Consider the following 25,627-nt stretch of genomic DNA (forward strand, 5'->3'; position numbering starts at 1 on the left):
TTGGCATGACACAGGAGTTTTAAGTAGGGAATTTGAATTTGAAGTAATTAATCTTTGAATTTCTAAAAGTGCATTAGTGCATTGCTTCAAACAGGATCATGTTGAGAAGGATGCTAACTGCTGTGACCTTTTCCTCTTGTTTTGGTCAAAAGCTGTTTTGAAGAATTACATCTAGAGGACATTGATGAAATAGGAAGAGGGGTGGGAGAGGGGAAGGGATATCATTCTTTGGCCTATAAAAAAAGGGAAGATTGAGGTTTCCCTGCCATGCTCAAGAGTCACCTCTCATTGTCCCCTTCATCCAGGCTCTCATTCAGACTTGCCCATCTCATTGTTAACTGTGTGTGGTCCCTCCATGGGGCAAGGCCATCCATCACCAATTGCATGCCTGTCATCGGCAGCTCTGTCCTGATAAGACATGGTTGCATTCTCCTTACACTGAAAGGCATACAGTAATCAATAGGCTGTGGTGCTTCCTCAAGCATCTTCTGCCAGAGGTACAGGACAGGAATACTTTGTTATTTGCTGTTGTAACCCGTAACAAATGGTTAATACAGAAACTACTCAGAAATGGTGGGGAGGAGTCAGGATATAGCAACAATCTTTACATCCAAACTGAAACTTTAGCCCTTAAGCTGCTGCCCCCTATTTATTGCTGCCATGCGCTGGCTCCGTAGCTGCTGGAAAATCCCATACCCTAATTCTGTAATTGGTCAGGGTTCTGCAAGCTCCTGTCTCTTTATTGGGGTGGGTAGTGGGAGGTTACCCTTGGAGCGTAGACAGCCCCTGTTGTGCAGGGTTCCCCTGACAGCTGCACTTGCTTTTCTCATCACCAGCAATGGCTGGACAATATCAGGTATTTGCGGACACCCTTTCTGAAAGCAGTGTTTTACGTGAAGCACCCAGATAAAGGCATTTCACAGCCTTTGGTCAAAGTGACGAAATAAAGGCATAGTTGCCAGATTAGAAAAAGAATAATGAAGCAGGTGGTAAACTGTGACTTTATTCCAATTAATTAATGGATAGAAAAGCTTGAGTCTTTAATACAATTCAATGCTTTTGCTTTATGGCCATGTGGCAACCCTCAAGTTCTAGTTATAGGCTTTATTGAGATGTCTCATTCCCAATCACCTGCTCATTCTCTTTTTCATGTTTCATGAAGCCCAAGAACATGACACATCTGAGCAAGCAGGGCATAGCGAGTGCCATAGCTACCCATAGCAGGGATGAGCTGAGGCTCTTCCGCAACCAGGAGCAGATAATACGTGGTTGCCACAGAGAGCCCTAACTTTCCTGTGCAACATTTACACAAACTTTATGTGACTATTTTATGTGCTGCTTAAAAAGAAAAAGGGATAATTACGGTGGGCATGCACTGTCTCTGAAATGCCCATATCTATTAAACTCACATCACCTGCACATCATCAGAATTGCAGTGCAGCTCCATGTCTGTATTTAAGCTAAACTTCAGTGCTTGGGGCAGTGTCTTAATAGTGCATATTTCCTCCCCAGCAAACTATTTCTCCTAATTATGAGAGGTTTGGTTGTTTTACCCTGTTGTGCACTGAGACACGGAGTGAGTACTGTTCCTCCTCACGCTGTGTGAGCACCTGGTGCTGGTGCCTGCCTGTGCTGTGCCATGTGGGTGTTGTAGAGCATGGGTGTGAGCCTCACCGGTGTATACTCATGATCCCACTGCTGTGCAATCCCCTGGATGTGTCCTCATAGCCACAGCACGGAGGAGTATCAACATGGGGTTCCCATCCCAGCCAGGAATAGTGTTGGGCTCCCCACACCAGCAGGACCGCCAGCTTCACTGCCTGCCCTCAGCACAGTCCATAGGGAGTCTTAAGCATTTATAAACTGCCAACGGGTCTGCTTCTGTTAGTTCCTGTGGCTGTGGATGCTTATCCCTCTCCCTTAAACAGGCTGACAAAGGAAACGTGATGCCAGGGGCTCAGTAAACCCTAGTGGGTATGTGCCAAAGAATTGTTTTATATATAAACAAGCAAAATCTCTGGAAGTGAAATAACATTAAGCCTCGCAGGGCAGCTGAAGGTGCTGATTGAGGATGGTGGAATTTATATCTGCTCTGGTGCCACAAGTTTCAGGGGTAAATATTACTAAATTCAGTGAGTAAGCCTTGCAAAAGTGAGTGCTTCTGACTGCTGGGCACTGGCCTGGCAGTAGTTGAGCATCCCCGGCCCCACCCCACCAGGCTCTAGCAAAATGAATGTGGAAAGAGTCCAGAGTCCAGCCTGTCCCAAATCCGATGAATAAAAGCCTGAGAAGTTCTTGAAAGCTAATCCTTAATAGCATCATTTTTGCTTTCTGTTGTAAAACCCCACACGTTAATGCTGCGAAAGCATTTGTGTGTGCAGAACAACTCATGCTGATGGGGTACGGCAGCACGTATGAGGTTTGTTCATTGTTTCAGTCACCTGCTTGGGTTTCTCCTCTGGGGGAAACTGTCCCAGGCAGCTAAGGCAGCTAATGTCTAACAGGGCTCTAAATAACAAAGCCCAGCTTGCCTTAACTAATCTGTTTAAAATGAGTAACAATTCTATGGTAGCAACTTTGTGGATGCTTTTGGTTTTGTGCAACCCATAGGGTTTTTGCGTTGCACTTTGTAACTGGCTCGTAGGAACCCCAGATGCTTCAAGATATAAATATTCCTTAAAACAAAGGGTCCTTTAATCATGGGCAAGAACCTTATTTACAGCTGTAAGTGGCATTTAAGAGCAGAGTGACAACCAAAATGCTGGGCTTGGTTACAAAATCTAAACAACACTGAGGACATTAGGAGTTCAGTTTAAAACGCAGAAAGATACCGTGATTTCTTATTTCAAAGTGCTGACGTTTTCCACATGTTCCTCAGTGAATACAAGCCTGAAATCAGCTTCACTTTGACACTGGAAGCTTGCCCAAGCAGGGTTTAGCAGCAGCTTGGCAATATCCATGGTGTTGCACAGATCTGGATGAAGGGCAATTCCGAAAAAAAAACAAACCCAACTTTTCAAATTGTCTGTCTCAGAGTTTAATAACAGCATGTTGTGGGATAATGTTGAAGGGAATGCAGGAGGAACCTGAGACCCCATTGCTGCAGTTGGCCTAAGTGCATTGCAGAAAGCACATAGTTGAACTTCAGCTGTGCCTGTGCTCAGCAGAACCACTGCAGGCTCCTCAGCTTGAAGGCTGGTGCAGCAGTTGGGTGTGGAAGCCTTTCTATGCATGCCCACAGGGGCTGTGGGCTGACTAACCAAACCCATTCCCAATGAGGATCCGGCCAGGAGCGCTTGCTCTGTTAGCCATGGGGGGCGGTGATTTGGGAGGTCTGAGCAGCCCTAGCATGAACATCCAGAGTGGGCCTTACAGCATAGGGCTTTGAGCATGGAAAGGGAGCAGGGGCCTGTTGTATGTCAGGAGAAACATGTTTGGCCTCCAGGCTGGTTAGGGTGACTGCTTCAGGGCATCCCAGTCCTCCTGGGCTGGCAGTCTCTGGTACCCAGACCTGCTCTCAGAGGGAGGATGTGGAGACCGTCTTTGCCAAACACCACAGTGTTCCCAGTTTATCTCCAAGTTCTGCTTTGCTGATTTGTTGAGCTCCAGGTCCCTGAGGGTGGAACTCTCATTGCTAAGGCTTATCAATTAAAATAGCACCAGAGTAAAAGGGGCTGCCTTCCTTCCCACTGAGCTAAGGAAAAATCAGTTACCGCTTAAGGAGTACAGAGCCTTGTTCCTTGAAAAGTTGGATGACTGATGAGCATAGGCCACAGGCCTATTGAAAGGCAGCTACATTATGTGCAGACTTCAGATGGGAAGAGCTGTGCTCCAGTTTGTCTTGCATGCGATTACGGAAGTAGACAAGCAGCCCTTGGGTTTGTCAGTAAATATACAGTTTTAAAACCTTGTTTTTCTTGAAAACAACAAACTCTGCATTGTTTCTTCTCATTTCTATGCAATCCTTTTAGTGATTTAAAAGGATAGCCAACAGCAAACTTCAGGGGAGAAAACCTGCCATTCTCCCCCCTGAAGTGGCAGCACAGAATATAGTAAGCCTGTTGTCTCTTATTGATGGGTTGCCATCCTTTATAAGCTTAATTTCTGCTACTTATCCTGAAATACTCTTACATAAAACCTTTGGAGATACCAGCAGCCTTTTAAAATGATTTATATTTGTGGGGGATTTGTGGTCAGTGAAGAATTTGAGTGCTGTGTGTTTGTATTTGTGCTTCTCTTGGTCATTGACTCAAGTAATTTCAAGAGCTTATTCCAATTGAGGGGTAGGGGAAGGATATGAAACATGCCTGTCCAACCACGCAGATCCTCAGCGCTCCAGTGTATGCCCACAATGTGAGATAAGATTATTGCCGAGATAGAAAATAGTTGAAGAGCCTTCTGCAGAAATGCACCCTATTAAGCCTCTTACCAAGGAATTTAAGAAGAGAAATAGCAGCTTCCCTGTAGGTCTCTTACGTGCCACGTCCTCCCCATTCTCCTCTCTGCTTATTTGGAGCACTGTTGCCAGGCAGTGATGAAAGTGGGAGAATCAAGCCCGGACTGGTCAGCCTCCAAGCACTGGGGCCTCTGTCACTAAGTCTCAGCAGCCATAGGAATAATGAAGATGATGTCTGTGCTCACTTACATTAGTGTAAATCTTTGTTGTTGAATCTTTAAAACCAGGTAGGGTGGCTGCATGGGAAATAAATACTGTCATGCCTGAAAAAGTAGAGCTGCAGCCAGCTCAGCTCATCAGCGAGGCTTGTGCAAGGTTTGGTTTTGTTTTAGGGATGTGCCTTCTCCCAACTCTGATTAGTGTACACATTAAGCATCGATATATATAATAGAACTATGTCAACATGATGGACATCTCTTATGTGGTCATTAAGGCAGTGTTCATTAATGGCAGATGTACAAATGAGCCCCCACCATAGAGAGTCTACCGTGGGACACAGCCTGGGTTTGCTCTGAACTCAGCTGTTGCTGTCCGCACTGCCACCTCCTCTGTGACAGCACTCTTGACTCAGTTATCCCAGAGGCATTTGCTAACAAAATGCAGAGCATCCTTGGTGTTCTATTCATGTGGTTTGCATTCCTCGGTGTCCAGTTAGAGGTGTGAATTCCCGTCCTCCCTTCGAATGCTCTTTTATCTGGGGTGAGTGCTGGGTGGCTGTCGGCATTCAAGCACACTTGCCAAAACCACCACTGCCTGGGCTTGCGCGGGAGTGAATGATGCTGTTGGCCATGGGAATGGACACTGCACCAGGCAGACAGGGTGTGCGCCCTGCCCAGGGGCGGCAGAAGCACCAGAGCCTTGAGAAAGGCTGGAGACCGATGGTCTGGTGAGGAGGTTACAGCACATGGAACTAACACCGATCAGAGCAGAAAAGCTGAGCCAGCTCCTCAGGCTGCTGTGTGGAGGTTTAGGTGCAAGCTCCCAGGCTGGCAAGAGGAGCAGCGCTCATGGAGGCCGTAACTGCAGCTTCCAGGGAGCTGGAGGGCTTTGCACTGCTCTCTATGGAGTGCTCACTGCGGGGTTGTGCTCACAGGGGATGTTCTCCGGTTTGCTGTCCCACAAGAAAGCAAGCAAAAGTTAGGTGTTTTTCACTAGCTCACAGCTGCCCACACTCACACAAGGTACTGCAGAGACACCTCATCCTTGCCAAAGACACGACCCAGAGAAGCCCTGCAATGCAGAATTGATCCCCAAATCAATGAAATACATGTATGTTCAAAGGGGAGGCACTTTCATGATCCTGCTGGATCAGATCAGCAGTGCAATAGCATTGTATATGGCATATTAATTAAAGAGCTGTTTATGTGAATGTTGTGGTAATGTTGGTGACCCAAGTGGTGAGAATTGCATGAAAGTTTTGGATATTTCATAACTATGAGGAAAATTCCTGTTCTTAAATTTCTGTTATAAAAAACGTCCATAATCAATCGAGTGTATTTATGTTTTACCAGAGACCTTCTGTGCTACTGGAGCTAAATAAGCTGGAGTTTGATTTAGGTTTGTTTTGATGTGATGTACTGCAGTTCTGTGGGCTGTTTGCTGCATCGTGGAAATGCAACAAGTCTCCTTGGATTAAAATCTTCAGATTTCTTCTTCTTTTCTTGTCCTTCCACAGATCCTTAGAATTTGCACAAGATACACACCAGAACAAGACACCATGACCTTTTCAGATGGCCTTACCCTAAACCGAACTCAGATGCACAATGCCGGATTTGGCCCACTGACTGATCTTGTATTCACGTTTGCCAACCAGCTCCTGCCTTTGGAAATGGATGATACAGAAACAGGTCTCCTTAGTGCCATCTGCTTAATCTGTGGAGGTATTGTATACATGAACAGGGATGCGTTTCAAAAGGACAGACATGATAAGAACTTTGTTGATTTTGCTTTCCTTTACTAAAATATATCTATATAATATATAGAGGTAGTAATATTATATTTATTTTACATTATATATTAACATATTAGCAATTATATTAAATTTTATATTATATATTAATATATTTATTTTATAAACCACTTAGCACTAGAAGTGTTTTTTCACTGATGATAGTTATTTGGTTTATTATTGATATATTTTTAAATGTATCAAATCATTCTGTCAAGCAGCTGATCCTATTATTTGCCTGATGCAGGACTACAGGCTATATCCTGCTGCTGTTTTCTGTAAGCAGTATGTGGGTACTGTGTGAACGACCTTTGTTACGGCAAAGTGCTTGTCACGCAGCTTTTGCTTACAACTACAATTGCATGTATGTGCATATAGTTGCACTGACACAGAAGTCATTGGGGATAAGTTTCTTTAGACAAAAATAGATTATAGTTCAGAACTGTCACACTGGCACTGATGACATGATTGGGGTGGGCTGATTGCAATGTGAAAGGGACATCTTCAAGGAAAATCAGGTAAAACCATGAGTTTAGAATACAAAAAGCAAAGCCTCAGATCATTTACAAAACCCTCTGTGAATCTCTGTTATTTTAACCACCTTGTCTTGCTCCTCCTCCTTTGCAAACTCTGGCCTAGCAACACACCAGAGTTGTGTTTAGTTGGCCATTTTGGTGAAATACAAACTGGGTGCTACTAGAGGATGTGTAAGAAAACCAGAGTCGGTCTTTGTTAACAGTGGCCCTTTAGTACGAAACCATTTGATTTTATGTGTTTCTAACCATAACCCTTCTCAAAAGCCTTGATGAGTCCCGAGGTGTCACTAATAGGTGACTGGTGTGTCTTGGTTTATGGGTGATTGCTGTCGCTCAAGCTAGCACTGCCATCTGCTGATACCTGATGGTAATTCACTTTGGTTTAATATTGAAACAAAAACTAAATTAGCTGCAATCTCTTTATGTACCTATGTAGGTTATCAGTGATGCATACAAAATTAATTCTGAAATATCATAGGATCATAGAACAGTTTAGGTTGGAAGGGGCCTAAAGATAGTTCCAACCCCCTGCCATGGGCAGGGACACCTTCCACTAGACAGGATTGCTCCAAACCCAGTCCAACCTGACCTTGAACACTGCCAGGGATGGGGCAGCCACAGCTTCTTCGGGCACCCTGTGCCAGCGCCTCAGCACCCTCACAGGGAAGAACTTTTTCTAATGTCTAATCTAAATCTCCCCTCTGTCAGGTTAAAGCCATTCCCCCTTGTCCTGTCACTACATGCCCCTGTAAAATGCCCCTCTTTCTTGTACAGAAATCATTTGCAGCAGGGTGTTTTCCCCTTGCAGAGGGCAGTACAAGAGCAAAATGGTAATTCGGGACCACTCAAATGACAAACCTTTCCAAGGAAAAATTAATCTAAGTTTTAGAAAGCCATGGTTTATCCTCTTCCTCTGGAATATTCACTACAGAGTGTGGGTCATAGGTGGAGCGAAAGATGAAATTCATGGAGTTCTACTCAAGTACATGGAGAACCTTCTGTGATTTGGAGTTTGTAGAAAGAGAAATATTTAAAATAACACAAGTGCTATGGTACTTCTCTACAGATCGCCAGGACCTTGAAGAACCAGTGAAAGTGGATAAGCTTCAGGAACCGTTGCTTGAAGCACTGAAAATCTATATCCGAAAGAGACGACCCAGCAAGCCTCATATGTTCCCAAAGATCTTAATGAAAATCACAGATCTTCGTAGCATCAGTGCAAAAGGTACAGTGTCTCCAATAACTCAGCAATAGTGTCAGTGTTACGTGTGAGGGGAAACAGGCCTAGAGACCTGGGTTATTATTTTTTTAATACATCTAGGAAAGGTACTTGTGACCCTTCTTTTCTTTACATAACTCCTGTGTTTACTTTGGTGATACTTCAAACACACACAGTGCTACATTCTTGGTGCAACTTAAGAGTGAAAATGGTGTTTAGGTGTAAGTAGGCTAGCAAATCATTAGCATGAACTCTTTGTTGGTCATTTTAAGACAAGATAAAGCCCTGAATGAAACCTTGCTTAATGTTTACAAGGGGGTGTGGGTCAGCATGTACTTTGCTGTCTGTTCTAATGGCTTTCAAAAACCACAGCAGAGAGCACATGTACATCCGAATTTCCGCTGACTGTAGTCTGACATGCAGGTGGTTTAGAACAGATCTTATCCAGGATTTTGAAGATTCAGCACCTCTGATCCAAACAACTAACCTTGCTTACACATGGAGCAATTTTGGTTTAACGTTTCATGTAGTCTCACATGTGATTGCCCGATCATGTGAAACACACACAGAGTCTAAGTGCTGTCACATAAATTCTCTAAAACTTTCATTTAATCAGAGGGGTTCCCTGTTTGGCATGTTGTCCCTCACCAGGCATACAGTCCCAGAGGGGAGGCCAGGCAGCTGTTCTGATGGTAGAAGTGGACTGTAGAGGAGCTATATCAGAGATGTACCAGCCTGGATACAGAGCATCTAAACTGCTACAATTCTTTGGTACAGTGGTAGCTGCAGTTCTTTCTTACCGTGTTTACTCAACTACAGATTTGATACCCTCTGATTGATAAGCAAGCATATGAGCTTGTATGTACAGGCACCTATGTAGCTATAGATTGAATTTTAGAGAAGCTTTCAGCATAATTCTGCAATAATTTCCTTACAATTACAGAGTTTGTCCTTTTGTTTCTAACAGAAGTCTTATTTGAGAGACTTTTTAATCAGCATTTGCTTGTCAAGTTGGTCATTGCCTTTGTAGATGATTTTTGAAGCTTATGAATTAAGGCAGGAACATAAGCGCTCCCTTCCAGTCCAGGGTTACCACCACGGCTGCTCTCTCTGGCATGTGCACCGCAGCAAGCACAGATAAGCAGAATATATCCAGACTGTTTTCTGTTTAATTTTGTTGGCTTTTCTTGCCTCCCTTCACGTTTAAAAAGCACAGGTTCCTATTCCATCACTCAGATTTTAAGATGATCAGGAATCCTACGCAACTTCTTACGCTAGGTATTTGAACACTGAGGTTTATAGCTATAAATTTCCTGACATTGTCCTGATAAGTCTTTTTTACACCAGCAGCAAAATATGTAAAGTACATTCATGCCTCAGTGTGGAGTAGAATCTTTACCATATACTCTCACTTGAGGTGCCGTTCCAAAATACTCCTGTCTCTTTATGTTTATTAACTGACTTTCAGTCTTTCAGCTGTATCATTTGTTTGCAACAAAATGCTATATGCACTGAAGTTGCATTAGCATTACTGCTGCCACTTCAGGGCTTGCTGAACATGGGTTGCCTAATGCTGTAAGTAGTAGAGGCAGCAATATAGAGCAGCCACAGCAGCTGAACCCTCCCACTTTACAGATCAGGCGTTTCCCAGTAACAACCTTTCTTTTCACTTTCTTTTCTTCCATCCAGCATTTAAGGAATTCCCATGGTTGTAGTAATTTACTAATTGCCAAGGGAACTACTTAGAGGTAACTGCTCTGTGTGAGGCAGGTTCCTGGACAGTTTTTAAACACAGGCCTCTGCTCACACCATATGTCTCTGCATACTAACAAAGCACAGAGCTTCCTCGGAGCACTGGGTTGATGTCATGTACATGTCATGAGTGAACTGTGACTTGTCTGCCTGTCCTTACAGTCATCCCTGTATGCCCGTCATGTTCTAGAAGCCCTAGCGCACCTTAGCAGTATCAGGCACTATTGCATGGCTTTGTGTTGTTTGGGTTTTTTTCTCTTACCTGGCATTAGTTGTTGGCTCACAGTTTGTGTAGTCAGGCTTGATTTATTCCTACACACATTAGCCTGCAAGCCATGTCTATCTAAAAATAGCTGGTGTTTGTTAGAATTCACAAGGCCAAACAGCGAGCAGTTACCTTAGTCAGACATAAACAGGATCAGCATTTCTGTGCACTTGTGTGGTTAATTAGCAGAAGCGATGTCCGAAAGCTACAGAAGACAGCTCCATAAGCCCAGTACCTTTTGCCTGAATTTGTTCCTTCTATGAAACAATGGTTTGCTAAGTTCTAAATCTTACTTCAGTTTTCTATATGGGAAAGAAATGTTCTGCTTTACATGACTGCAGTTCTCTTACAGATATTCACCTCAGCTATTTAACACAAATCAGCCAGAATGTTTGGAATTTTTGTCATTTAGTCTTTCTAGATCCAGTACGGATTTAAAACCATGAAGTACATTCCAATTTATAAGACACCTACATAATCACAGTTTAATTTTTCAGTGCAATTTAATATCATTTTGGTTCCTTCCATGAAAAGCATCAGTTCATCCATTTTACCTGTACTGGAATATCAATTGCTATGTTGTAATTTTAAATGTATTTGTTAAGTAAAGTACTCATCTAACTCCTTCTTATTTGTAATGAATGAAGTAGTTCATTGACATCATTTTGTATGCAAAAAGTATAGAAGGAGATACCAAATCTGTTCAAGTAACGTATTCTGAAATTACTACTGACGATATTAACCAACAGGAAATTGTAGGAATCACACTATAATGGGAAGGACTTTTTGTTTTCTCTTTCAAGGTGCAGAACGTGTCATTACTTTGAAAATGGAAATTCCTGGATCCATGCCACCTCTCATTCAGGAAATGTTGGAGAACTCTGAAGGACACGAACCACTGACACCAACCTCAAATGGAAATACTGCAGAACACAGTCCTAGTATCTCACCTAGTTCAGTGGATAACAGCAGTGTCAGTCAATCCCCTATGGTGGAATAAGACATTTTCCAGCTACTTCAGACATTCCTAATACCTTACGTACAGGGATGAAAAGCAAGAAAAACATTTTTACTGCTGCTTAAGTTTCTGGACTTAATCTATATCTATATATGTATATATATAGATGAAAACTCAACAAGGACCAAGAAATTTTCATATGTATTGATATATACTCCTTGCTGTTTAAACTCTTAAAACTAGAAAATGCAAAACTTTTGAAACTCTAAATCAGCCATTTCATGCAAAAAAAAAAAAAAAAAAAAAAAAAAAAAAAAAGAGTTAAGCTTCTGTTTTCTCCTCTGAGCATTCAAGACTGCATGGTGACAAGACAGATCTCAAATGTTAAATTCTGGTTGCATTTCTGATGACTTTGTAGATACAAATGTATGGCTGTACTTTCCATACTGGATGTTTGGTGCTTTCCCTTTGTCTCTCATACCTAAAACAATCAAGACACCAACTGTATGAAATGGACTACTGTACTCATCCAGGAAAGGAAGTTTAAAGGACCATCTGCTTTAGTTTAATATGAAAACTTGGCTTTGATGCCCTCAGTTTGCATTTCCTTCCTTGTAAAAAGTATACAAAAAGTCACTGCACTAGCAGAAAAGACAGCAGTAGCAGCATTAACTGCCAGATCAGTTATTCAGATGTCATTTGTTCCACTGTTAATGTCACTTTAAAATTCGAAGAAGTGGTTTCTTACCTGGCTGGTGACTTAGCTACATCATTAAATACTACATTTCTGCAGTTAATGATAGCCTCCAAGGCACAAACAGTCTTTAGTGTTACCATGTTTTTGTTTACTTGTCCACAAGCCATTGGGAAGCTTCATGGGATGATAACCAGCAGACTCATTTACAGCTTCTGAATTGGTGAGTCTAAGGTATTTCCATAAGATTTGACTGCTGGGAATCAGCTGGGTTATCCAGCCTTCCACATGCTAGGGAAGTACAGCTAGGACTTCCAGGAACATAAGGAGAGAATCTGCCGCCTTGGCCTTGTTAAATCACCATGAAGCAGAGTGAAAACTGTGGTAGAACGGTTAACAGATTTAAAGTGTCAGTTTCTTAGGTTTCATTTAAAGCACTAGTGGATTTTTTTTTATATATATTCTAGCAAGTCTGTGATGTACTTTCACTGGCTCTGTTTGTACATTAAGATTGTTTAACAATGCTTTCTATGTTCATATACTGTTTACCTTTTTCCATGGAGTCTCCTGGCAAAGAATAAAATATATTTATTTTAAAAAAAGCCAGTTGTGGAGTCGTCCCTCTAGTGCAGATGTTACACATACACACACACATACACACACACAGAGTAGTTTTCCATTTTTTAATGTTTAAACTTCATTTCAAAAAGCAGGTTTGCTGTTTGCAACCATGACAATTAAAATGTGCTTTAGCACAGCTGTCTAGAACATCTCTACAAGCCAGTCAGACAAATACATGACATTTCAATGAGTAAAAAAGAGCATAAAACTTGTAGGTGTAAGAACAAATGTTAAAATGCCTACACACAATAATAAAAACCATCAATAACATTATCACATAAAAGAAGTCAAATGTACAAAAGTTTGCGACAGAAGGGACAAAAGGACAACACAAGATATTTGTTGGAAAACATTTGTGTGCTCTTTGGGCACTTAATTAAACATATCAAAATCATCATCTTCATCCGACTCTGCAAAATATTTCACTTCTTTTCTAGCCCGGCCTGTCCGTGGCTTTGGGGCAGTTTCAGAGGCAAAGCCTGACTGAAAGATTTCCACATCAGAATCCTGGTCAAAAGCGGCCTTCTTGGATTTCTTTGGAAAAGAAATGACAGATCAGTTATGATAATATGTACCTCTTCCCTTTTAATATTCACAGTTGAAGGAAACCTTACCTAACATGTAATTTCTAAACAAACCTAAACCCCTAATCTCATGTTAGCAATCTATATAGTAAGAACATGTACCTTTATATAAAGTAATCTATTAAGGTTCCCTTTACAAGGAGAAAAGAGCATATCTGGAACTGACCTTGCTTGGTGTTGATTTAGGTGTTTTCTTCCCAGGGTTGTAGTCACCTTCATTTTCTGAACTAGATGCTTTCCTTTTCTTTGCCCCTCTACCTTTACCTAGGTGAGAGATTGCAATATAACTTTTTCTTTTTCTTTCCTTTCTTAAAAGTAAAACTCCAGACTTAAGCAAGCTGAAAAAAAGCCTAGTGAAACTACTTAAACATGGCTACATGTTAAGGTTCAAACATCCTTTACAACTCGTGCTTCTTCACAACAGCAGCAAAATACAAAATAAAAAATTATTTTCTCACTTTTGAATCTTTTGCACTTTCTGTAGAGTCACCATTTCAATTCAAGTGTTGGTTCAAGACAGGGACAGACTTCATTAGATCAATGACTTTCAGACTTCTCAAGTACTACAAATCCTCGCTCACCTGTACTGATTACACAGCATTAATTCATCTCTACTATTTAGGAGATTTACTGTTAAGATCAACTGTCAGCATTGGCACATCCTTTACAGACTCCTTGGATTACAATGCTTGATGTGCTGTGTTCTGAGGACTCTGACAACTGAGAACTGGGATACCAAAAATTTGGTTTAAAAGACAGAAATCACTCCTTACTAAAATTACTACCAGATTTTACTGTCATGTAAAAAGATCAAAGAAAATAAGCAGGATCCAGTAGAACTGATGAACAAAAAAAGGAGATGGTGGGAGGTGGGGTATTAAGTACATTTCCAAAAGTGAAGGTCAGATTAGAAGTTCACACATTGTTTTTTCAGGAAAAGTCAGTGCACTGTATTTATCACAAAGGCGGCGCACAGCTCAGTAACCTACTAGTGATAAATTGACTAATAAAATGTGGTTCTAACTTTAGAGACACTAGTCCTGCTTCCTTATAAAAAATTACTATGAACCTGTGCTACAGAGAGCACGGATGTGAGTGTTGAGCAGCACAGCACCAAAACTCTTACCTTTGGGTGCTGCAGTCTTCTTTGGAATGCCAAATTCTGAATCTGAGTCAGAGTTTACAGTTTCCACCTTCTTGGCCTTGGGAGCTCTTTTAGGTTTAGGGGGCACATCTGGTTTTGCTGTTAGAATAGAGATACTAAATATGGTAAATTCACATATTGGTTAGAAGTATTAAATTCTATTAGATACTCCAATTACAGCATAAATGGCAGATATGAAAACAAGATGAACTGTTTCTGCATTGGGGAAAACATAGTTCAGCTTTTATGCTAAAACTACGTGGAATGAACAGGTTTCCTCTGTCATACTTTAAGGTGTATCAGTGCATTAAATAAGTTTCAGTGGTTTTGATTAAATACTTTTAATCTTTCTGAGCACAAAACATGTTACCAGTAACTAAAGCAGCAACAGAATTTCTCCATGTTGGATACTTTAAACATGTTCGGATACACTGTACAGTGTACAGCCTCCAAGAGAGGGCTTGCTGCTTGTGACATTTTTGCCTTCACAGTAGTTTAACTGCAGGACAACTTTCCCCATGATTACTGCAGGAGTTTGACTCTGTGACATTGTTTTCTGTCAATCTATCTATCTATCTATCTATCTATCTATCTATCTATCTATCTATCTAGGTGAAAAGGAACTTCAGAGAAAGCAGGGAGGGGACATATCTATGGATTTCTTAACTGCTACTAGGGGAAGAATCCATTAAGTTAACCTTCAAAATGGTTGAAGTTTTAAAAAACAAAGGCCACGGCACTACATAAAAAATGCGTTTGGAGGACAGAAGATTAAGCAGCAAGAAAAAGCAAAATTATCTGAAAGACATAAAGGAAGAAAGGCAAAGATCTGAAAGTAAAAAAATCCCCAGTCTATCATGTACTAGGAACTGTATTTTATAACCTGTTTAAAACCACTGTTGGATAATAAAAACCATTATTTTCACCAGTAACTATGGTGTCTAGCATATTCTTTAGCACACATTTAGAAACAAGTGCAAGTCTTTCTCTTAAAAGTAGCACCAACAAGTGACAAATCAACATTCCCCTAAGTAATCGGAGCAGTAAGAAAATTGCTGGCTGGGGTTAAACCATGACACCTACTTAGGATATAAATATTTCTTGGAGATTCCTTCTTTGCACTTGCCCTCCTTCCTATGAAAGTACGTTAGATCCGTTACAGTAGACTATCTTCAACCCCAAGGTCATCTTGTTTCACTTATTCCCTGAGGGTAAAACCTCCCTTTAGTTAAACTAATCAAAGGCTGGACTTAAACTCCATATGTGGAAAGTATTAACTTTTGACACTGTGGTAGCCAGTGGAAAGAAAGAAACGGATATCATTAAGGAGCTGGAAGAAGTTCACACCCTTACACTGAATTTCACCAAGTTTAAAATAAAGGAATGCAGTTCCCACTTTGAAAATGTGAAAAGACAACACAAAGGTGGGAGGAGATCAGTTTCAAATAAATGGATGGCTTACAGGACAATCCTATACATACCCTTTTTAGCAGCTACTGTTTTACTTGTAATTTTCTCTGTTTGTTTGGGGGCAAAAGATGATGAGAAAACAGGAGCAGAATCCTCTTCATCACTGTCCAATTTTGTTGTATCTACAATCCAGAGTACATTTAGAGTAAGATTAATTCACTGCATATTTTAAATCATGAATACTAATTACAGTCAACCTCAAAAAAGTGCTGCTGATACTACACCTAGGCTATGGATATACTGTGGCTTTCTCACCTGTGATACAGGCTTTATTTCTCTAACAATCAGAGCCTCCTTCCCCTTCCCCCTTTGTAAATCTGGATATCCTTATTTTATAACTACTGTGTGAAGTTTGTGTATACCACATAAACTCCCTAATATATTGCCATAAGATAGATCAGTGAAAACAAGCTCACCATCATCTCGTTTCTGCGAGTAAGATGAAAAAGAGAAGATGTTCCCAAAATCTTGAGTTTTCTTATCTTGAGATGTTTTCCTACTTCCGAACAGGAAAAATAAATTATGTGAGTTGCATTAACTATATATTGAAGTATGTAGATAATATCCATATGAGATTACATTGCTGATTTAGCACTATAAAGCATTTCTAGCATTTTTGTGTACGCTTGCAGCAGTCAAACCCCTAAAAGCACCATTCAGGCATGGACTTCAGGCATTTAAAATTAACAGAATTAATTTTTTTTTCAATAGTGCTATATACCAGACTGGCACAAGATGGAAAACAGACAACTGTAAAAAATGCATTTATCAGATGATATTACTGACAGTGTACCATACTTCGGTAAGTCATGTTTGCCTCCACATAGGTCAATTGCAAGGCTGAGATAACATGTGCTTTAATTCCTCCTCAGAAATGTATAAATATTGTTTTATAGGGTACATGTAGATGAACAACAGCTTGATGCTGCTCAGTTTTGTTCAGAAACTTCTGCATTCAAAAAGATTATTAGTAAAGAAACACTGCTGAGTTACAGTACTTACTCTGGAGATGGCTTTGATTTGGCTGGGGAGAAGTCGTATTCATCTTTTTCTAAACTGTCTGAGGGAACAAACTCCTCCTCTCTGTCATTTGTAACTGGAGAGGCTTTTACTTTAAGCTCATCCAAATCATTATTATTGTTGGCATCATCATCATCATCGGCATCATCTTCTTCTTCTGAGAAGTCAAAAGTATACTTGGGCCTCTCAGCTAGAAAAATAAAATCACATATATACACGTTTCAAAATAGTTGTTGATGTTAATACATAAATTAAAGTGGGAGTCACTGAACAGTCCCTGCCTCAGAGTACACAAGACAAAAGACTGGCGGTAAAGAAATTTCTTTAAGCCTGGAAGAATAGAGGGACATAATTTAAAGTTAGCCAACATCTAACGCCACTTGTGGCTTGCTCAGATACCTTCAGCTAATGGGGTTACGAAGACACCACTGTGTAAGCACTTTTAAAGAATAAGAATCCCTCACTTACAATTGAAGTTTTCCTGAATCCATCATTAGAACATTCTTTCTAATCAAATGCTTGTAAAATTGATAGGCAATTTTCCAGAAAAATCTGTGTGTTTTGCTTAAACCATCAAATATTTGTGTATTTTCCCAAACTTTCAGTCTCTGGTATTTTTACTTTTCATGGACTGTTCAGAATTTTTTTTTATAAAAGTTTAGAATCACTTGGGCTTTTGGACCTTACCTGACAGTATAATTGCATTATTTTTTTTGTTTGTAAAAGTATTATCTTGTCTATTTCTTGTATAATTCACTAGTTTTTTGAGTAATTTCTGTTCTATTGTTTAGCATAAGGGAAAAGACTTTTGGACCAAGTTACAAAATCTTTCATATTGACATTAAAAGGTTTTTCACTAACCACACGGTGAAGAAAATATAATGGAAGCTATCTGTAGGAGGAAGGCTATCTATGGCCAGAAGAAAACGCAGGTTTGCAATTTAAACTTTCAGTCACAATGCACAGTTCACAAAAGCTTGGGTACCTGCAGCTCTCCTAAGCAGAGAGTCTCTTGGAATAATCACAGGCTCATTCTCTTCTAAATCACTTTCAGATTTAGATTCATCATCTGACCATGGGTTTCGTTTCTTCACTTTTTTTGCACTGGACTTTGTAGATGATGGTGTTCTTCTTATCCTAGTACCTACCACAAGTTAAAACATTTACTATAGTCAGGGTAAAAAAAATTATCTTTTCTATTAATTTATGAAGAATAAATTTAGCCCAAATGTTTATCTTTCAAAGCTTTCCTTTAAATGCTGTAAATTTTCTTCTCCTTCCTGAAGAAGGATGTCATGGTAATTGTATTATTTCACACAGAACCTGACCTGCTGCTGCCAAACAAATTTATTTGGTGACTGAAAAGCATGTAAGTCTCTAATCTGAAGTTTTAACTCCTCTGCAGCCAACCTTCTTTTTTTTTTTTTTTTTTTTTTTTTTTTTAAATGTTGCTGGGGTTTTCTAGAAATCAAAAAAAAAAAGAAAAAAGTTTTCCATTACTCAGGGAATAGGATCAGGATCTGAAAAATCCAATTAACGTGAGAAGCAGAAGATACTATTGGGCAGGTAACAATGCAGTCAGTCAATTGCAGGGCAAGTTAAGGTGAAACTGAGCTAACTGGCTCTAGCTCAACACTGGCTAGGGTAGATTTGAACTGCAGGTAGACAACTCAGTCCTAACACAGTAAATCCATGCAGGCTGGAAAATCCACTGAATATTTGCATAACCACTTTTTATTCCTTTTTTTTACTTAAACCTCCCCTTCTGTCTTTAGTTTTCTTTTTTCTTTTTTCTCATTACTGTGCATATCTCAAACAGTAGTAATAAATTGCTACTAACAAAAAGAAAAGTTAACATAAACATTGTTTAGTCTGCCAAACCATAACATGTATAGCTTTTTAAAAGTCAGAACGACTGAATATGCCAATAGGAAAATATTTATTTAATCAAATTTTACAGTCCCTATTATTACTCAGACTGAAGGTGAATACCACATCTTCCAACATCAGAGAGCATGCAAACCAGAAATTTCCATTTGCACAGAATTAGTCTAAATATGTCAAAATAATCTATTTTTCTACTCACAAATTCAAAGATTAAGACCCCCCAAAAAACTGAATGTAGGAAATTTAACATCCACCCACCCCAGAAAAGAGCTTAGATTTCACCAGATTTTCAAGTGTTTCCACACATCTTTTCAGGGAAGAAAATCAGATGAAATAATGACTATTGTGGTATATTTCCCTTCTCGCTATGTGTTAAAAATACATTTAATGCCCAATTAGTATACACAACTACGGTTACAATGACTGTGTAAGAATCTTACCAGGTTCCTTCTTCTCTCTCTTAGGTTTAGGGGTTTTAGTTGCTGTGGCTGATGTATTCAGTGAGTCATCCCCACCACCCTCAGCTGGCACACCACCAAATTCTTCATCAAATTCCATTTTTATTGCCAAGGAATCAGTTTCACCCTGAAAATATAAAACAGTTGCTCAAAATGAAATAAATTACACTTTTGTATTTCAAGATAGAGCTGGAATAGTTTTGTAGGAGATAATAAATGAAAGTAGACTAGTATACTGACATTTATTGAACTGTCTTGGAAAGAAGAAAACTCAGTAAAAACACCTGAACAATAAGGAGTCACAAGAGGCTTGCAAATGTAAAAGAAATCCAGTGTTAACTTTTTCATGCATTAGATCAGCAGAGCAGTATGAATACAGCATTAATGAAGCCTAGCAGTTTGCATTTATGCTACCAGAGTAGAAAAATATAGCAGTTACATAATAAATAATCTAACACTGGCACTAGTTGTGACTTACCTTTTTCTTTTTCAGCAGTTTCCTACTGGCATCAGCTTTCATGGCAGATGTAATCTGTGGAACTATTCTTCTGCCAAATGGTGATGGCATGGTCTCTTCCAGCTGAAGTTTCTTCATTTTGGGTTTACCAACTTTGCCTTTAATTGGTTTGCCAACCATGCCAGCCAAAACATCCTCTCTTTCCTGTGCTTCTACTTTCTAACAAAAAATGAGGGGCAGGGTAGGGGGAACAACATTTAATAATGACGAAGTAGAACATGGCCATTATTTAAGCTTCATCTCCTCCTGACATGGAGCATAAGACCTCACTTAATTCTCATTTGAATTGTAACACTTTCCAGTAACAGAAAACCAATCACTTAATCTTGGTAAATTCTTCATTACCCTGTACAGTTAAAACCTACACTTTTATTCAAGATTAAATACCAACTTTTGGACACTGCTAGTCTGAAAATCTTTATCAAGTTTCTATTTCTCACGTATGTGTCTGGGTACTGATGTAACTTTTCAGTATTTATTTCAGTGTTTAATTTAAGCAGCTACCTTCTACAGTAATTTTTAAGGAACACATTCCATTCCTTTTATCAGCTTTTTTTCACAGTACGAACATATAGCTGAAATGCAGACATCTGAACAGAACACCTCCAATTGCAGTTGTACCACAAACACACAGAGAAATAGAACAAACATCTTATTTGTGTTATCCTGTGTCACCTCAAAAGATTATGTCAGCCTTTTTCAGGTAACACTGAAAGCTGAGGCTCACAAGGTACCCACCAATAGGACTTCACCTCTTTCCAGATTTACTAACAAGTCAAAGTGAGAGCTCCTCATATGGTACTTACGGTCTACACACTCCATTCACACATGTACAGCTTTCTATCTGACAATAATTAGTCCCTCACAACCAATTATATCTTGTAGAACTACTATAATTATTACTATTAACAGTTACTCCTCCCAGGTTTTTGTGTCATCTGAAAACACTTCTTCCTGGTAATTTTTCTTTCATCATCACTGACTTGGAAAAAACATTATATTGTATAGATGCAAGAGACAATCCCTGAGAAACACAAAAAGGTACACAAATGACCAATATTGACTTCCTATTTACCACTATATTTGGAGGTCTACCTGCTTCTAATCCAAGATGTGGGTGGTTGTGGGGTTTTTTCTTAAATTTTTACTTTAATTAAGTAATGCTTTTAACTAAGCTAATCTAAATTTAATATTTCAAGAAAAATACGTAAAAAAACATACTTCAAGCTCTTCAACAAAGGCTGCTAAATCTTCTTTCCACAGATCTGAAGAAGATTTCCTTTTAAGGTCATTCAGGTCTCTCTCCTAAAACATGAGAAAGTAAGTTACAACTAAAGTAAATGCTATAGAAACTGAACATTCACAATTAGGCACATTAGTTAGTACTACATCATTCCAGAACAAGCCTTTTATGTTGCACCAACCTTTGAATCTCTCTGCTTAATTAACTCTTCTACTTTCTCTTTTGTGAGTGACCACAAAGACATGTTTAAGATATAGTTAAAGTCTGGGCCAGAAGTTGAGCCAGAAGCAGAAGAAGCATCATCATTTGGGTTTTGCGGGTCCTCTTCTTCTGCTGCCTAAAGTGAAATATTCACAGTTGTAAGTACCAATAATCTGAGCTCTATGCATAAACTGTAATGCTGCTTCAAACCACCATCATATAGAAGTTGTGTCCTTATAGATTTGATAACCTTAACCTTTCCAAAAGGCCATGTTTCTGTGACCTTCTGTAGTTGGATTATTTAATAATTTAAGAAAACAAATCTAAACCTGATGCCAGCCATATGCATTGTATGCTATTAGCTCCAGATATTGGTACAATCCTAGGTATCTCACAGGGTTGAGAACTTTGCCTTTGGGTTATTTTTTATGTGTTGTTTTATATCTGTTTTCTTCAGAAATGAGCAAGGCGTTTAGATAAAAACTGCTATCGAAGCCCTGTGGTTTGGAAATGGATCAAAATTTCTCATAATAATAGTTTTGTTATAAAATACAGCACAGTTCATGAAATTAAAATAGAGTAGTAAAAAATAAAGGTGAAGCAAATCAAATTAGAAATGAAAACAAATAGCAAAAGCAGTGGCAATGGCACAGGAAAAGGGTGTCTGACAAATCTGAAGATAGGAAGTTGCTTTTCAAAGTAGTTTCACCTTCCCTTAGTAAAGCATGAAATTAAACAGGTTACATATCTCTTTTGGAACAATAAAAAACCCTCCTGTTTTATAAAAAAAGAAGAAATAAATATAGGTCAAGGCCAAAGTTATTAAAATAAGTTCCCAAGGCATAGCTTTAAAATATTCATGTTTCATTACAGAAAACTGATCAGTTATATATAAAACAATTACCTTTTGCAATCATATAACAAATAATAAGGGGAAAATCAGTTCTATGTGTGGGGTAACTGATGCAGCATTTTAATTATCAGCCAGTCAGAAATCAAGTTGCCAGTTTTGATTTGGGTACATTCAGAAAGCAGATCCTCTGTACTCTCTTTTGCAGACTTCTATTATCTAGGATTTTTTATAAGAATTATCTATATACAATATCAACATTATATGACAATAGTTTTGTACAAGTTTAATGTATTTTTTTTAAATGGAAGCCCATAAGGAGTAATGATTAATTTTTTTATGGTGTTGTGTGTGTTATAATTTAAGTTAGACTAGTAGAAACAAACATCTGAATAAATTAATACATTTTATAACATCAGCAGCACCAAATAGTTCAGAGATTTCAGATTATTACCTTTTCCTGTGCTTCTTTCCAGGCTTTTACTGGATCAGATTCATAACCTCTCTGGACCAACATCTGAATCAAATCTCTTTTTGATCTGTTCTCTACAAGACACACACACACACACACAACACCGGGTCAGAAAGGAAAAGAACAAAGGATCAGTGTCATGAAAATAAATGTCTTACATGCAAGTACATTCTACTACATTTAAATCATTTCCAGCTTTTCCCCCACCATTGATAATTCTAACTTATATTTACTCACCTATTGTAATTTTTCCTTGTATCTTCTCTAGAACAAAACGAGCTTGATTGTTAAGCTTGGTAGATTCAGCACCCAACATTCCCACAAGCCATTCCTTGCGTAAACTATAATAATGTAATCTCAAATCAAAGAACTCCTTCAGGATGTCCTGCACAGTTTCATACTTCTTTAAGCATCCCATATGATCAAATAGCACCTATAAAATACATAGTATACTGCTTGAGACTGCAAAACTCAAACCTTGTAAACCTTTGTGTACAGGTTTATTTCTATCACACATATATGTGCACCATACAAAAAGCAGTGTTTTGAAGACTGTGAACTCAAAACTTACTATGGAACTACACAGCACATAAATTAATAGATTTTTATTCACAAATAGATTTAAGATGAGCATTATCGTAACATGTTCAAACATGAAGACAGCTATATAGAGAAATATACCTGAATTCAGCTGAATAATTAATTTTATGTAAATATTAAAGCATGAGTTCAGTAGCACCTAATGATTCACAACCACTTAACATAACAGTTAAAAAGCATCTTTAATAAACGTTCAGTTCAGCTGGAAACTCTGCCACTTTTCAGATCTGAAAACTGCCATCCTTCAAGTTCAAGCTCAAAGTAAGACATTTTTACATTATAGGTGAAATCAATCCTGCCTGACTTCTGACATCTCCAGTTTAGACATTTACAGGTGAACTAGTCACCCTCGGCGCCCTCTATAGTCAAATGGAAGAAATAAGCCCCTCCAGAGGGCAATTCATCTATCTAAAGTATCTATTTGGGCATTGGGTGAACAATGACTAGCTCACATAACTTTTTAAGATGCTTACACTAGTGCAGATTATTTCCTAGACTTACACAGAAAGCAGCCCTTACTATTTATTTCAGTAGGCAGAACATGCAGGATTAAGCTGTGTTCAACATTAATTTGAAGACAGGGTCTTACAGTAGTTCACGTGGCTTTTTAAACCTGGGAGAAATACTATTACCTTGATTTGGTAGATACACTTTTCAAGCACAAACTACACATTGTAGATTGAGCAAGGACCTTTTCCTCTTCCAATTCTATGGTCTGTGGTCTTGAATTTATTTTTAACCCCTTTCCCTGTAGCTTTTGATTTATACAACAGCAGCAACAGTAATTGTATTCATGCTTTGTGATAATATCTGAAAGTAGCCTTTTTTATTTTCCCCCAGTCTTTATAAAAACAGATTGTTTGGAAATATTCTGGCAGAAATTACCTTACTATTCAAATCCCTCTCATAAGAGACAGACACGTATATTTACTCATATTCTTACTCCCATGGTATTATAAGCAGAATAAACCATATGAGTAACTTACATCACTATTATGTCTTCAGTGGTGTAAGGGTAATGTTTTCTCTACCTTACAATCTAAAACGGGATTTATATGTTGGTGAAACATGGGATCATTTAGCTCCTATTAGAGGTGTAACGGTCTTGCATAAAGTGCAATTTTGAAAATGTAATTTATTTCAAGTTTAAAACTCAAAACTAATTATAATATGGCAGAAAGTTATTTGTATGATTAACCATTTTTGGTTAGCTGCACAGGAAATTTTCAGTTACAGGAAACTAACCACCCTAAGCCTGTCTAATTTGGTTTGAAGAATTCACCTCAGCTAAAACGGACTTGCTGATCCATATTGACTTAATATTTGTCATTCCTGTATGTCATCACAATTTTCTACTATTCAAACAATTTCAAATACACAATATAGTGATCAATACCAAGCACCAAAATACACTACAAAAACATTCGAGTTCACAGCAAGCAACAGTAAGGATTCTGATAGCCAAACATGTAAAAGTTACCATAGAATTACAAGTAAGACTTGTTTGAAGCTTAAAGACTTTGTGCAATCCAGCAGCTTCTGCCTGTGCAAGTTTTTCTTCTGTCATCTTCACAACAAATTTCACAGTTGTATCAGTGTGATACTCCTTATAGTCAGAAATTAATGCTGGAGTTTTTTCAGTCCCATTCAACATAGGTTCTAGAACCTGTTCTTTATACACCTATTAAAAACAGGGTAGCAAAAAAACAGAAGCACTTCTTAAAATCCCAAAATCCTTAAACCAACTGAACAACATAAGATCAAAGCTTTCTACATTACATCTGATACCAGTTATAATTTACAGAACCAGAATAACATGCAAAATGTGGGCCAAGACTAGTGCAAACATAAGAGGCATCTAACAAGGAAAGAAAAGAGTAGTCAAAAGAAAAAGGGGATTAAATATTAATTCAGCAGGAAAAGCAAGTATTCTTTGTAGTATGAACAGTAGGTGGCACAAGTAGAAAACCTGCTTCTACAAAGGCACACAAAAGAATGAGATCATGATCCCTTCCATGTACATATAATCATCAGAAATTATGTTAGAAGTTTACCTGGATATAGGATTAAATAATTTAATAAGCTTTTTGTTAGTTTTGGTCTTTATGTAACTGTACTTCAGTGTTGCTTACCTGGGTCCACGTCCTTACAGGAAGCTCTGTAATTTCTACTGTGTTCCTGTCCACCACAAATATTTCACCACTGACTACATACTGGTTTTGACCAAGTTCCTGAATGGTTCCTTTGAAGTTTTTGTAGTTTGGAAGCTGAAATTGCAAAAAGCAAGAAAGTTGTAATTATCTTTATAATAAAACATGGGAAAAATGTTTGTTTACCATACACCTACCACTTTATATTGCACTAATCCATCAACCAGCCTCTCATGATGGGAAAATCTTAAATCATAGGAAAAATACTACAGAAAAAACAGAATGCACACATGCAAGTGACAGGAGAAAGTACCTTAACACCTTAACATCTACAGAGGAGATAGATGATTAAGAAGATGCAGCTGAACCCAGTGACGTGGTGGGTTGTGGGCTGGGGGGAGGGGGGGTGTGTTTGGTTGTTTTGTTGGTTTGGGGGGGAAGGGAAGGTTGGTTTTGTTTGACTCTGTTTTGTGTTTTTTTTCCCCAAAGAAAACTGCAAGTGCGGGTAAGGCATGACATAAAGCAGATTGACACCCCAGTCTCACAGTAACTTTACAGAAGTGGTACTACCTCCCCTAACCA

General features: G+C 38.8%; 2 protein-coding genes across 6 annotated transcripts in view; one reads left to right on the forward strand and one right to left on the reverse strand.

Annotated features, from left to right (window-relative positions):
- The window catches only part of RARB (retinoic acid receptor beta), a gene marked incomplete at its 5' end in the record, with an annotated part of 192,368 nt that extends 180,548 nt beyond the window's left edge, over positions 1–11,820 (forward strand). For 4 of the 5 annotated variants that reach the window (XM_080610161.1, XM_080610162.1, XM_080610163.1 and 1 more), the window contains 3 exons: positions 6,132–6,336; positions 8,007–8,165; positions 10,980–11,820. In XM_080610161.1, the coding sequence (XP_080466287.1) occupies positions 6,132–6,336; positions 8,007–8,165; positions 10,980–11,176 (561 nt within the window). In that variant the 3' untranslated portion in view covers positions 11,177–11,820. The remainder of the gene's footprint in view (positions 1–6,131; positions 6,337–8,006; positions 8,166–10,979) is intronic. The other variant, XM_080610164.1, reaches the window with a different exon arrangement.
- A 687-nt stretch (positions 11,821–12,507) lies between these two features.
- Positions 12,508–25,627, reverse strand: part of TOP2B (DNA topoisomerase II beta) — a 62,970-nt gene continuing 49,850 nt past the window's right edge. Inside the window, exons 22-36 of the mRNA XM_080611858.1 lie at positions 25,028–25,162; positions 24,376–24,576; positions 22,533–22,728; positions 22,278–22,369; positions 20,954–21,109; positions 20,751–20,834; positions 19,491–19,688; positions 18,995–19,139; positions 17,653–17,811; positions 16,650–16,857; positions 16,064–16,146; positions 15,659–15,769; positions 14,160–14,276; positions 13,200–13,297; positions 12,508–12,983 (exon numbers count right to left, since the gene is read on the reverse strand). Coding sequence (XP_080467984.1) covers positions 12,822–12,983; positions 13,200–13,297; positions 14,160–14,276; positions 15,659–15,769; positions 16,064–16,146; positions 16,650–16,857; positions 17,653–17,811; positions 18,995–19,139; positions 19,491–19,688; positions 20,751–20,834; positions 20,954–21,109; positions 22,278–22,369; positions 22,533–22,728; positions 24,376–24,576; positions 25,028–25,162 — 2,145 coding nt within the window. The 3' untranslated portion in view covers positions 12,508–12,821. The remainder of the gene's footprint in view (positions 12,984–13,199; positions 13,298–14,159; positions 14,277–15,658; positions 15,770–16,063; positions 16,147–16,649; positions 16,858–17,652; positions 17,812–18,994; positions 19,140–19,490; positions 19,689–20,750; positions 20,835–20,953; positions 21,110–22,277; positions 22,370–22,532; positions 22,729–24,375; positions 24,577–25,027; positions 25,163–25,627) is intronic.

Source organism: Psittacula echo (genome assembly GCF_963264785.1).
Source record: "Psittacula echo genome assembly, chromosome: 2".
NCBI classification, from domain to species: domain Eukaryota; kingdom Metazoa; phylum Chordata; class Aves; order Psittaciformes; family Psittacidae; genus Psittacula; species Psittacula echo.